The sequence below is a fragment of the Rhinichthys klamathensis genome, unplaced genomic scaffold (genome assembly GCF_029890125.1).
Source record: "Rhinichthys klamathensis goyatoka isolate OS25496 unplaced genomic scaffold, OSU_Roscu_1.1 h1tg000011l_1, whole genome shotgun sequence".
In the NCBI taxonomy this organism is placed as follows: Eukaryota; Metazoa; Chordata; class Actinopteri; order Cypriniformes; family Leuciscidae; genus Rhinichthys; species Rhinichthys klamathensis.
This window is the reverse complement of record NW_026606564.1, coordinates 14,460,144-14,471,091: the sequence shown is the minus strand read 5'-3', so window position 1 is coordinate 14,471,091 and position 10,948 is coordinate 14,460,144. Positions and strand designations below refer to the sequence as shown.

Sequence of the window (10,948 nt, the reverse complement as noted above, 5' to 3'; positions counted from 1 at the left end):
TAATTTAGGCTCTTACATTATATGGTTAAATGTTATATTTTGACAAACAATTTAGTCCAAAAAAAAAAAGTAATGAAAAATAACTTATTTTAAGCAGATGTTGTTTTAGTTGAATCCATTGTGGTTCTTGAAACAAGTTAACGTGATTCAATTCACTGTAGGGACATTTTTTATTTTTTTATTGGGAGACATCTAAGTCTGACAATTAGCTTATACTTGGAGTTTTTAAGTTAAATCTTCATATCTCTTAAATAACTCTTAAATTCTTCTACCATCTAACTTTAAAATTAAGTGAAAATTTTTATAAAAATCAACAACATCAGTGGGCTAACAAGCAAAAGAAGGAGTCCAAGAAAGGAGTAACTTAGCAGATATTTGAAGTTCCAATCTTTATCCCAAATTAAACATATTTGGGAGACTGTTTGTATAATCTCAAACAAGATATCGGATTTTATTTTCCTTGATCTATGAAGGTTAGATAGTTGAATAGAGATTGGTTTCCGCCAGTAGAGGCGCTCGAGCAACCGAAGCAACAACACACACCCGAGTGTGTGAGGAGAAGAAGAAGAGAAGTGAGCGAGGGAAGGAAGCAAAAACATGAGAGAAGTGAAACACAGCCGTTCATTCTGCTCTAAACCTGCTGTGTTTCAGACGGTGAGTATATTCATTTGATCAGAAATCTAAATCCAAACGATTAAAGTCAGTTCATTTAGTGAATCACTCTGAATGAATCGAAATGAACCGAATGATGTTGTAGATTACTCGTGAAACGTTAACTCGTTACTGACTGACTGTTTTTATATAAAAAATATACTTATATACTAAATTATACATTTAGTTTTCATGTTATGTATAGAAACCTGGTAAACCCTTTTTAGTACATGTAACTTAAATCATATCTAATGCAATATAAAAATCAGCTAGAAGGAGGTGTTTGTGTTTTAACAATGTTTACCTCACGAGTTATTGATCGGGGAAGTTAGAAACTGTGAATATGTTTCCTTTACCGAACTTCTAAACTGTTGGTTGAGCAAAACACTTAAAGCTGGATAACTGAGAGTGATTGTAAGTGTGATGAGTATCTGTTAAATGAGCAACAGCGACCACAGTTCACTCCTTCAGTCAGTGAAGCTCCCACAGCCGTTCATGAGAGTTTAAATGCTGGGAATATTCCCATCTTCCCACAGAAGAAGAAGCATCAGGATGAATTACTTCAGGAGAACTAGTGTAAAGATGGAGATTAAGGAAGAACCCTGCAGAGTAAAAGATGAAGAAACAGAGGAACAAATAGGTTTGTGTTTTCCTTCATTCTCTTTAATGACTGATGAGGAACATTAAGATTAACATAAAAAAAACCTGACATAGAACAATCTAAAACTAGATCCCAGTGCTGCCCCCAACTAAAGATTTTTCTAGTCGGCTAATCGCATGTTTATTTTTATTTAATTACTTAAAAATACCGGGGCGAAATCTTGGGGGAGAGTGGGGCAAGATTTTTACTCGGCCTATGTGGTCCTCAAGATAAGAGAAAATGCGGCAGAAGTACAATGAAAGTATCTAAAGTAATTTCTCAAATGCACGTAAAGCTTGCCGCAAAGCACTGGCAAAAGTAACGATTATGAATGTGTCTGAAAAAATAGAAAGGAGACATTTTTTAAAAAAATTTAATGAACTAGTGTTTTCTGAGTTCAGATGCAAAGTTGAAGTTGACGATGCTGACTCGTCATCTCTGCAGTAGCCTATAGTGAACGATTTGGGCGATATGGTGAATAAATATATACATATTTATATATATATATTTTTTTTCCATGTCAGTCGGTATTGATTTTTATCTTGATATTCATTTACCATTAATAGGGATGAACGCGCAGAGCACGGTTGTTTGCGATCTTGCTGTGCTTATTACATTCATTCGTGTATCATATCGTAAAAGGTTCAAATAATCAAAGTATACAGTACTATCAAATAGTAGAACATTTGTATGATGCAGGGCTGCCAACTCTCAGGCATTCAGCGTGAGACTCACGCAATAAACACTTTTCACACGCCACACATCCATGTTCTCGCGCAGAGAAAAATCACGCCGCAAAGAGGACACCGACAATTTTGATATGAAACAAATTCTCAGCTCTCAGATTCTGTCAATTTTATTATGAAATTCAAACAATAAATACCGTTTTGGTGCTTGTAAATGTGAAGTGACAGATTGCTGTAGCGCCTCAGTTCAAGCGGCAGGTGAACGATCATCTCTTACTACTAATTAGTCAATAAACACACTGAACAATAGGTATGTTGAAAGATAAAGTACAACTTACCGAAATGTATATCCCTCATACATAATATCGATCAATCAGTGTTTTTCAACCGTGGAAAGAGGTCAAAACAGCTGGAGAACAATGTTACAGTTACCTCAGGAAAGCCATTTAATGGCCATTTATAAATAGCATGTTAGTTGGCTAGAAAAATTAACTATAGAGAGGAGTATTTTGCTAAGTATGTGCACTGACTATATTACATATTTATTATACATAGTTAACATTTTTATTATTCGTTAACACATTATAATATCAATTAGCAATTACCATCGCACACCTGCAGGTGATAAGAGCGTGAGAAAAAAAGACCAAATTGGTAGGTCAATTTCAAGGTAGGTGACCATTTCAAATGGGCTTGAGTTTGAATAGTTGTATATGTCTGATGAAGGTCGTGAGACCGAAACGTTGCTAATAAAATTGATACTCATTTGCAAGTATTGACAGTGTGCGGGAATTCCTTGTGTAACATTATTATCCTTTAATAATAATACCAGCTGACAGGGTTCTCTGTATGTTTAGTCTACAGCAGTAAGTGAGATTTTTTTTCTTGAGAAAAATTAACATGTATCTGTACATAATATTTACCCAAATGAATCGATATTGAATCAAGATCGGATTCACATCACAACAATTGAATTGAAATCGTGAAATATGTGTCAAGCAATAATAAAAACAGTAGCCTACCAGTCATTGTACCATTTAAACAGTGTAACATGTTGTCACTAAACTTCTGTTCCGTTACCAAATGTTTTGACAATCACAAAACACATGTGATGCAAGGTTGTTGTTTTTTTTAATACCCTCCAATCCACCAACCAACCAACCATAATTCTCAAAAGTTGGCAGCCCTGCTCTACAATGCGACTAAATTTTCATTTTGGGCAACTAAATAATGTCTATCATTAGCCATTGGCTAATAAATTCTTAGATGTTACTCACCAGTGTGTGTTAGAGGCTAAGTATAAGTTTAGCATAGCTATATTTTCATTCGCTGAACACTGACTGAGCAATTCAGCTCAATGGATGCGCAGCGTACCTATATTTGGCGTACCGTAAACTCCTGTTCCCTCCTGCGCTGTTCCCTTTCAGTCGGCCACGTTCGACGTCACGCTGAAACACACCGACGAATTAGGATCTTGGCTGAGAGTCCAATCGCCTTCGAGTGTAAACTAAACGAGCCAATGGACATTGGCGTGCAAGATTTGCATCTCGTGCTGCGCGGGTATAAATACGGAAGCAGATGCAATGAACTTTTTTTTTTTGCTTCAGAGCCAAGAAGGTCTTCACATTAAGTCTGAAATTCTCGTCTGAAATTTTCGCACGTTACAAAATAAACACGACCTCACGTTGTGGCAATCACGTTTACACACTGCCTCCGAATCTTTCATCCGTCATAAAAAAAAAATCGCATCGGATTTTTTTTTGCGTTTTTCGCATCAGTAGCTAGCATTTTGAGAGGTGTTTTGACAATTCAGAGCCACAGAAAGACGAATACGAAAAAAATGCACATGAAAATTTTGGACTTGGTGTGCAAGGACCTTTAATCTCTGCTGCTGAAACCACAGAAAACATTACCAATAAATTATTAAAATGTTTAGACAGTCTCATTCTGTTTTTTTTTTCATGACACATTCAAAATCATTACGTATACCGGTGCTCTGTTGGAAGCTTTGTTTGAATTTGTGCGCTGATTAGGCTATATGTATTTTATATAGGCACTTTATTATGATTTATGACTTATTAATATAAACGTGCGATTAGTCGACTAATGGCTTAAATGAACTACTAGTCAACTAGAAAAATCAAGGGCAGCCCTACTCAAGTAGTAAACTAGATTTGTGCTAAATTAAGAATGAACTTTATTTCTTTGTTTCTAATTTGTCCTTTTTTAATTTAATTTAATATGTTGATTTTAGACCTGATGAAAGTGAATGAAGACAAACAGCACCATTTCACAAATGAAGATGGAAAAGTGACATATAATAATGAAGAAAAACCTCATTTCAAAAATGAAGATGGAAATGCAGTCATTTCAAAGACTGAAGAGAATTTCACACAGAAAAAAGCTGGAAAATCTGGAGTAAAAGGATTTTTCACCTGTTCAGAGTGTGGATTGTTTTACGTGCATGAATCAGACCTTAAGAAACACATGAGAATTCACACGGGAGAAAATCTGGTCACTTGCATTCACTGTGGAAAGAGTTTTACATATAAATCAGAGCTTAAGAGACACATGAGAATTCACACGGGAGAGAATCCAGTCACCTGTTCTGAGTGTGGAAAGAGTTTCATACATAGAGGACACCTAAATGTCCACATGAGAGTTCACACTGGAGAAAGACCGTTCACATGCACTCAGTGTGGAAAGAGTTTCAGTCGCAAAGAGGACTTAAATGTGCACACGAGAGTTCACACTGGAGAAAAACCGTTCACATGCACACAGTGTGGAAAGAGTTACACATCCAAAAACGTTCTCACCACTCATCTGCGCCGTCACTCTGATGTGAGATCATTCAGCTGTGATCAGTGTGATAAAACATTTGTTTTGGCATCAGGCTTAAAAACGCACCTTAAAACTCATACTGGTTTAAAGCCTCACTTTTGTTCTCTATGTGGAAAGTGTTTTACACGACTGCACAATTTAAAAGAGCATGAGCGTATTCATACTGGTGTGAGACCTCATGTTTGCTCTGACTGTGGGAAGACCTACTCTTCATTCGCTTCCTTAAAAGTACACCTGCGAGTTCATACTGGAGAGAAACCGTACAAGTGCTCAAACTGTGGAAAGAGCTTTGCTCGGTCAGAATCCTTGAAAATTCATGAGAGGGTTCATACTGGAGAGAAGCCACATCAGTGCTCTTCATGTGGAAGGAGTTTCACTAGGTCAGAATCCTTGAAAACTCATGAGAGAGTTGTTCATACTGGAGAGAAACCACACCAGTGCTCTTCATGTGGGAGGAGGTTCACCAGATTATTTAGTCTACAGACTCATAAGAAAAAACGTTGCCCGAAGGTGAATGAGCAAATGTTCATGTTCAGATCCATCACTCACAAATAATACATTAACAAGGAAATAATTTAACATTCCGATTAATCATTAATGTTGGATAATTTGCTAAAACCGCTCACCCACACGATGCCATACACGCTATCTGCCCTGTACAGTGAAAACCAGGATTCATCCGTGAAGAGAACACCTCTCCAAAGTGCCAGACACCATCGAATGTGAGCATTTGCCCACTCAAGTTGGTTACGACGACAAACTGCAGTCAGGTCGAGACCCCGATGAGAACGACGAGCATGCAGATGAGCTTCCCTGAGACGGTTTCTGACAATTTGTGCAGAAATTCTTTGGTTCTGCAAACCGATTGTTGCAGCAGCTGTCCGGGTGGCTGGTCTCAGACGATCTTGGAGGTGAAGATGCTGGATGTGGAGGTCCTGGGCTGGTGTGGCTACACGTGGTCTGCGGTTGTGAGGCCGGTTGGATGTACGGCCAAATTCTCTGAAACGCCTTATGGTAGAGAAACGAACATTCAATTCACGGGCAACAGCTCTGGTGGACATTCCTGCAGTCAGCATGCCAATTGCACACTCCCTCAAAACTTGCGACATCTGTGGCATTGTGCTGTGTGATAAAACTGCACATTTTAGAGTGGCCTTTTATTGTGGGCAGCCTAAGGCACACCTGTGCAATAATCATGCTGTCTTCAGTATCTTGATATGCCACACCTGTGAGGGGGATTGTCTCTGCAAAGGAGAAGTGCTCACTAACACAGATTTAGACAGATTTTTGAACAATATTTGAGAGAAATAGGCCTTGTGTACAGTGTCTATATATATACACACATACAGTATTAAGAAATGCAACTTGACTCTGTTACGCAAGGAGAAAGCTATACATCTCTTCAGAGATGCTGCAGAGTTCTTTGGGCCCGAGCTCATCTCAGCTGGTCTAAAAGACAGTGGATTTATGTGCTGTGGTCAGATGAGTCCATGTTTCAGCTTGTTTTTGGAAAAATAACGGACATTGAGTTCTCAGTGCCAAAGATGAAACGGACCATCCAGACTTTCATCAGCGACAGGTGTAAAAGCAAACACCTGTCATAATATGGGGGTGCATCAGTGCAAACGCCATTGGTAACTTGCATTTGTGTGAAGATACCATTGACATGGAGGATTATATTTGGATTGTACAGAGACAAACTGCCATCAAGATGACCTCTTTCCTGGGAAGCAAGACAATGCCAGGCCTCATTCTGCACATGCTACAACAGAGTGGTTTTGTAGACATGCTACACCGTAGAGTGAATGTGCCTGACTACCTGCCTGCCAGATCTGTCTCCTATTGAAAATGTATGGCCCATCATTAAAAGGAGAATCAGACAACGACGACCACGGACTGTTGAGCAGATCTCTTGTATCAAGGCGAGATTGGGTAAAAATTCCACTTGCAAAACAGCAACAATAAGTATCCTCAATTCCCAAGTGATTAAAAAGTGTAATTAAAAGGAAAGGTGATGTGACATCCCTCTGTGCCATCTTTTTTGGAGTGTGTAGCAGATTATTGCATTTTATAAAATGTCTCAACATATCTGGAAATTGGGTTTTTATAATGAGCGAATACATTATGAATCCATCTTCCAAACCATGGTTTCGTCTCATCCTGAATCACTGCGGTAAGCCTATCAGGGATGCAAACTTGTCACTTTTTTTGCAACAATTCCATTGGCTTTTGAAAAAGGGGGGTATTCATTGTAAATTATATGATTACAGATCATAACCTAGACATGTTGTGTGTGACAGAAACCTGGCTAAAACCAGACGATTACATTACTTTCACGAGTTTACATGTTAATGAAATCAGATGTAATATTATAATGCGTATTTGGCTTGCTGTCCGGGGGGAGGGCTCCGAGCTCAGAATTCGGCCCGACCCCAGAGTACTCCCCCCATAACTTTAGAGATCATAGGTAACTATGAGCGGACCCAGCCGAATGTGGGGTGAAGGGGTGGTGGTGGGATGCTGAGAAATTAGTCATGAGACAGGAGGTAAGGGAAGGCTTTATTTATACTGGCTTCTTCTTGCGCTGATTGGATGATTACCTGAACATGCTCCTCCCGAACTTTGTTTACATAAAACTTCATTTCACGAGTTTACATGTTAATGAAATCAGATGTAATATTATAATGCGTATTTGGCTTGCTGTCCGGGGGGAGGGCTCCGAGCTCAGAATTCGGCCCGACCCCAGAGTACTCCCCAAAATGCCAGATAAACGAAGGACAGCGAGCGTAGAATTTAACCCCCCAAAAAGTGAAGGGTATGTATTTACCAAGGAACGAGCTTGCCTGTTCGACTGGGAAGGCTCTCGCAACGACCGACGGGAACTTGGATGCTCACGGCATCGGACGGATAAGCCCATTCTGCAGTTGAACTGACAGCTCGCTGACGCAAGAATTATGCGAGCGTGAATTTGTGGACGAGTTTAACCGTTCACCCGGGAGGGCTCTCGCAGCGTCCGACGGGAACTTATATGCTCACGGCATCGGACGGGTAAGCCTCGCCAGGTTGGACGGAGGGCGGCCGCTGGACTCGGTCGGGAGGGCTCGACCGGCGCTTCGAAGGGGGGCTGGGGCACGGGAAAGACCCCTCACGTCCCGACGAATGGGGAGCCCGCCTGGCGACACGAGCGCGGTCGTCCGGCGACGACTAAGACGGGCAGACTCTCACTGCAATTCGAACGGGAGGTTCAACCAGCGTTTGGAAGGGGGACGGAACCCGGCCTTCGAACGGGTGAGTCATCGCTGCGTGCGAACGGGGGAGTCTGCATATGATTGAAAAACGTACACTATGAATATTAAGCGAGCGTGCAAGCGGCGAGCCCAGATGTAATCGGAAGGTTTGGTGTAAACGGATGTAACTGAAATGAGGCGCAGCAGGTGATAATTATCATTAATTAGTTAGGGCTTGGTGAGCATTTCTGATGAAAAACCGGCTAGACCTAATATAGGTTTTGAAGGCATTCGATGACCAGCGACCGAGGGTTTTGATTTGTTGTTGGGAGAGACCTTTTTGAGCGGCTGTGGTAGCTGCTCCGATGCGGAATGAGTGGCTAGAGAAATGCTCTGCTGAGACGCCGGATTTGATGAGGACTGCTTTAAGATGCTTTTGGAACCAGAATCTCGTCGCTGGATGATTGGAGTCGTTAGTGAAAAGAGGGTCGAGTGGGGATTTGGACGAGGAACGTTTATACTGCAGGTAATTAAAAAGCGCATGGTACGGTTGGATGGGAGTTTGTAGATTGAAAATATAAACGAAGTGACCTCTTTTATCTCTGTCCGTTTTGCTTTGTTTAATGAAAAATGATATGGTTTCATTATCTACGATCTGGAGGTCTGAAATGGAGGGATGGATATTTGGGTCGAATAAGGAAGTAATGGTCAGTTCGGAACAGCGGAGGAAACCGAAGAATGCTAGGATGAACATAGCTTCTAATGTATATGCGGTGTTGATGGAGTGGTATCCAAGACGGAGTGATGAGATGCATCTGGTGAGTATATCGATTGTGATTGGTTGTCTGGTATCTGGGCGCGTGGGGCGGGATCTTTGGATTCCTTTAACTAGAAGGGACGTTTGGGAGTTATTTATTGCAGGTGTAGGTTTACCGTGGATTAATTTATGGAAGAATTGAATGCCGCTTAGATAGCTTTTAATGGATCCGGCTTGGAGACCTTTAATACTATGAAGATGAGATATGAATGAAGTAACTGTTAAAAGAGAAAATTCGGGAAACGACAGGTTGTGAGAGAGGTGGAATGATTTGAACGATTTCCATGCGGTGTAATAAGTTTGCAGGGTTCTGGGAGAGACGGCTTGGAGGATGGATTCGATGGACGTGTCCAGGAGGGATTTTAGCGGATGGTTTATGGGAAGATCAGCTGAAAATAAGGAGGTACTGGAGTTGGAGTGGGGTCTGCTTCTGGTGCCAGCATCCTGAACTTCTGAAAAGAGAAACGGGAGAGAGAGTCAGCAATTTGATTTTGAGCCCCTGGAACGTGACTTGCAGTTATTAAGAACTGGTCGCATGCGGAGATCCATATGAGGCGTCTGAGGAGTGGCATAAGCGCAGGTGAGCGAGAACGACCTTTGTTGATACAGTGTACAGTTGCTTCGTTGTCGCAATGGATTTGGATGCTTTTGGTTGACCATTCTTTCCCCCATAGGGAAGCTGCGACGACGATTGGGTAGAGCTCGAAAAGGGCAGAGGAGGCTGAAGCCTGGGGTGTGTCCAGGAGCTGAGGGGGCCAGGGAGACGCGAACCAGTGTCCTTGGTAATAGCCGCCGAAGCCGATCGAGGGAGCTGCGTCTGTGAACAGTTTGATATCGAGGGGGAGAGAGATAAAGTCGTCGTAAAAAAAAGTTAAGCCGTTCCACTGATTGAGGAAATTAATCCATAATTTTAGCTCGTTTTTTGACTCGTCAGAAAGGATGATCCGATCTTCCAGCCCATGAACAGATGAAGAGAGGGCTAGGAGATGCGCGATAAAGGGTCGGCCCTGTGGAATAATGCGCATCGCATAATTTAGGTGGCCCAGCAGCGAGAGAAGTTCGCGTTTTGAACAATCTGTGCTGTCTGTAAAATTGGATGCGATTAAAATGATGCGATCGATTTTTTCCTTAGGCAGTGAGGCCTGGAATTTTGCTGAGTCCAGATTGATGCCCAAGAACTCGATGGATGTAGTTGGACCCGATGTTTTCTCGTGGGCTAACGGAATCCCTAGTTCGGCGAAAACTTTTTTCACTATGAGGAGGTGAGCCTCGGGGATGATGTCGTGAGGTGAAATTATTAGGAAATCGTCGAGCAGATGGAGAAGTTGAGGAATTGCATAATTATTGGAAAGGATCCAACATATGGCTTCAGAGAGAGTGTCAAAGATTTTTGGGCTGCTTTTGCAGCCGAAAGTTAAGCGCACGGCGAAATAATACTTTTTCTGCCAGTTTACGCCGAATAAGTGCCATGAATCGGGGTGGATTGGCATTACTTTAAAAGCAGAGGAGATATCTACTTTTGCAAGCCATGCGCCTCGTCCAGCTATTTTAATCATGGTTATGGCTTGTTCGATATCGTGATAGTTAAGAGAATACTCTTCGAGGGGGATGAGACTATTGATGCTCGGATATGGAGAATTATGGGGGGCTGAAAGGTCGATTATCAGCCGCTTTTTTCCGGAGAATTTCCTGGTAGCCACGCCTATGGGGCTGATGCGAAATTTGTCGAACGGGGGGGCCTCGAATGGACCGATCATGAAACCGGATTCAATTTCTTTTTTAATTAGCTTATCTACTACTCCGGGCTCTGCTAAGGCGGACTGAAGGTTAGCGCAGATAATATTTTGCGTGGGATGGCTTTCTACACCGGGTTTAAAGCCTTGATTAAGACCTGTCAGTAAATAATTTGTGAAGTTGGCATCTGGGTGGTGTGATAATTCTTCGGCTAGACGGAAAACATTCACAGGAGTCGAGAGATAGTTTTTAGCATTTTTATTGACAGATTTTTTGACTGGGCATATCACGCGGGCGTGTGCGCCGCCGCAGAAATCGCAGACGTGGAGAAAACGACAGCGTTGTCTTGGGC

General features: G+C 41.7%; 2 protein-coding genes across 3 annotated transcripts; one reads left to right on the top strand and one right to left on the bottom strand.

Moving 5' to 3' along the window:
* The first annotated feature begins 559 nt into the window (after nucleotides 1-559).
* On the top strand, nucleotides 560-5,783 carry LOC130100183 (zinc finger protein OZF-like). 2 transcript variants are annotated; one of them, XM_056265633.1, is made up of 3 exons: nucleotides 560-642; nucleotides 1,203-1,291; nucleotides 4,232-5,783. In XM_056265633.1, the coding sequence occupies exons 2-3, from the start codon at nucleotides 1,204-1,206 to the stop codon at nucleotides 5,371-5,373; spliced, it is 1,230 nt and encodes a 409-aa protein (XP_056121608.1). In that variant the 5' UTR covers nucleotides 560-642; nucleotide 1,203; the 3' UTR covers nucleotides 5,374-5,783. The 2 variants fall into 2 exon arrangements, with proteins under 2 accessions (XP_056121608.1, XP_056121607.1); XM_056265632.1 differs by having other exon boundaries at nucleotides 560-654.
* Nucleotides 5,784-8,564: 2,781 nt separating this feature from the next.
* Nucleotides 8,565-10,619, bottom strand: LOC130095948 (uncharacterized). The gene has a single exon (XM_056262559.1). The coding sequence runs from the start codon at nucleotides 10,617-10,619 to the stop codon at nucleotides 9,237-9,239; it is 1,383 nt and encodes a 460-aa protein (XP_056118534.1). The 3' UTR covers nucleotides 8,565-9,236.
* Between the last annotated feature and the right edge of the window lie 329 nt (nucleotides 10,620-10,948).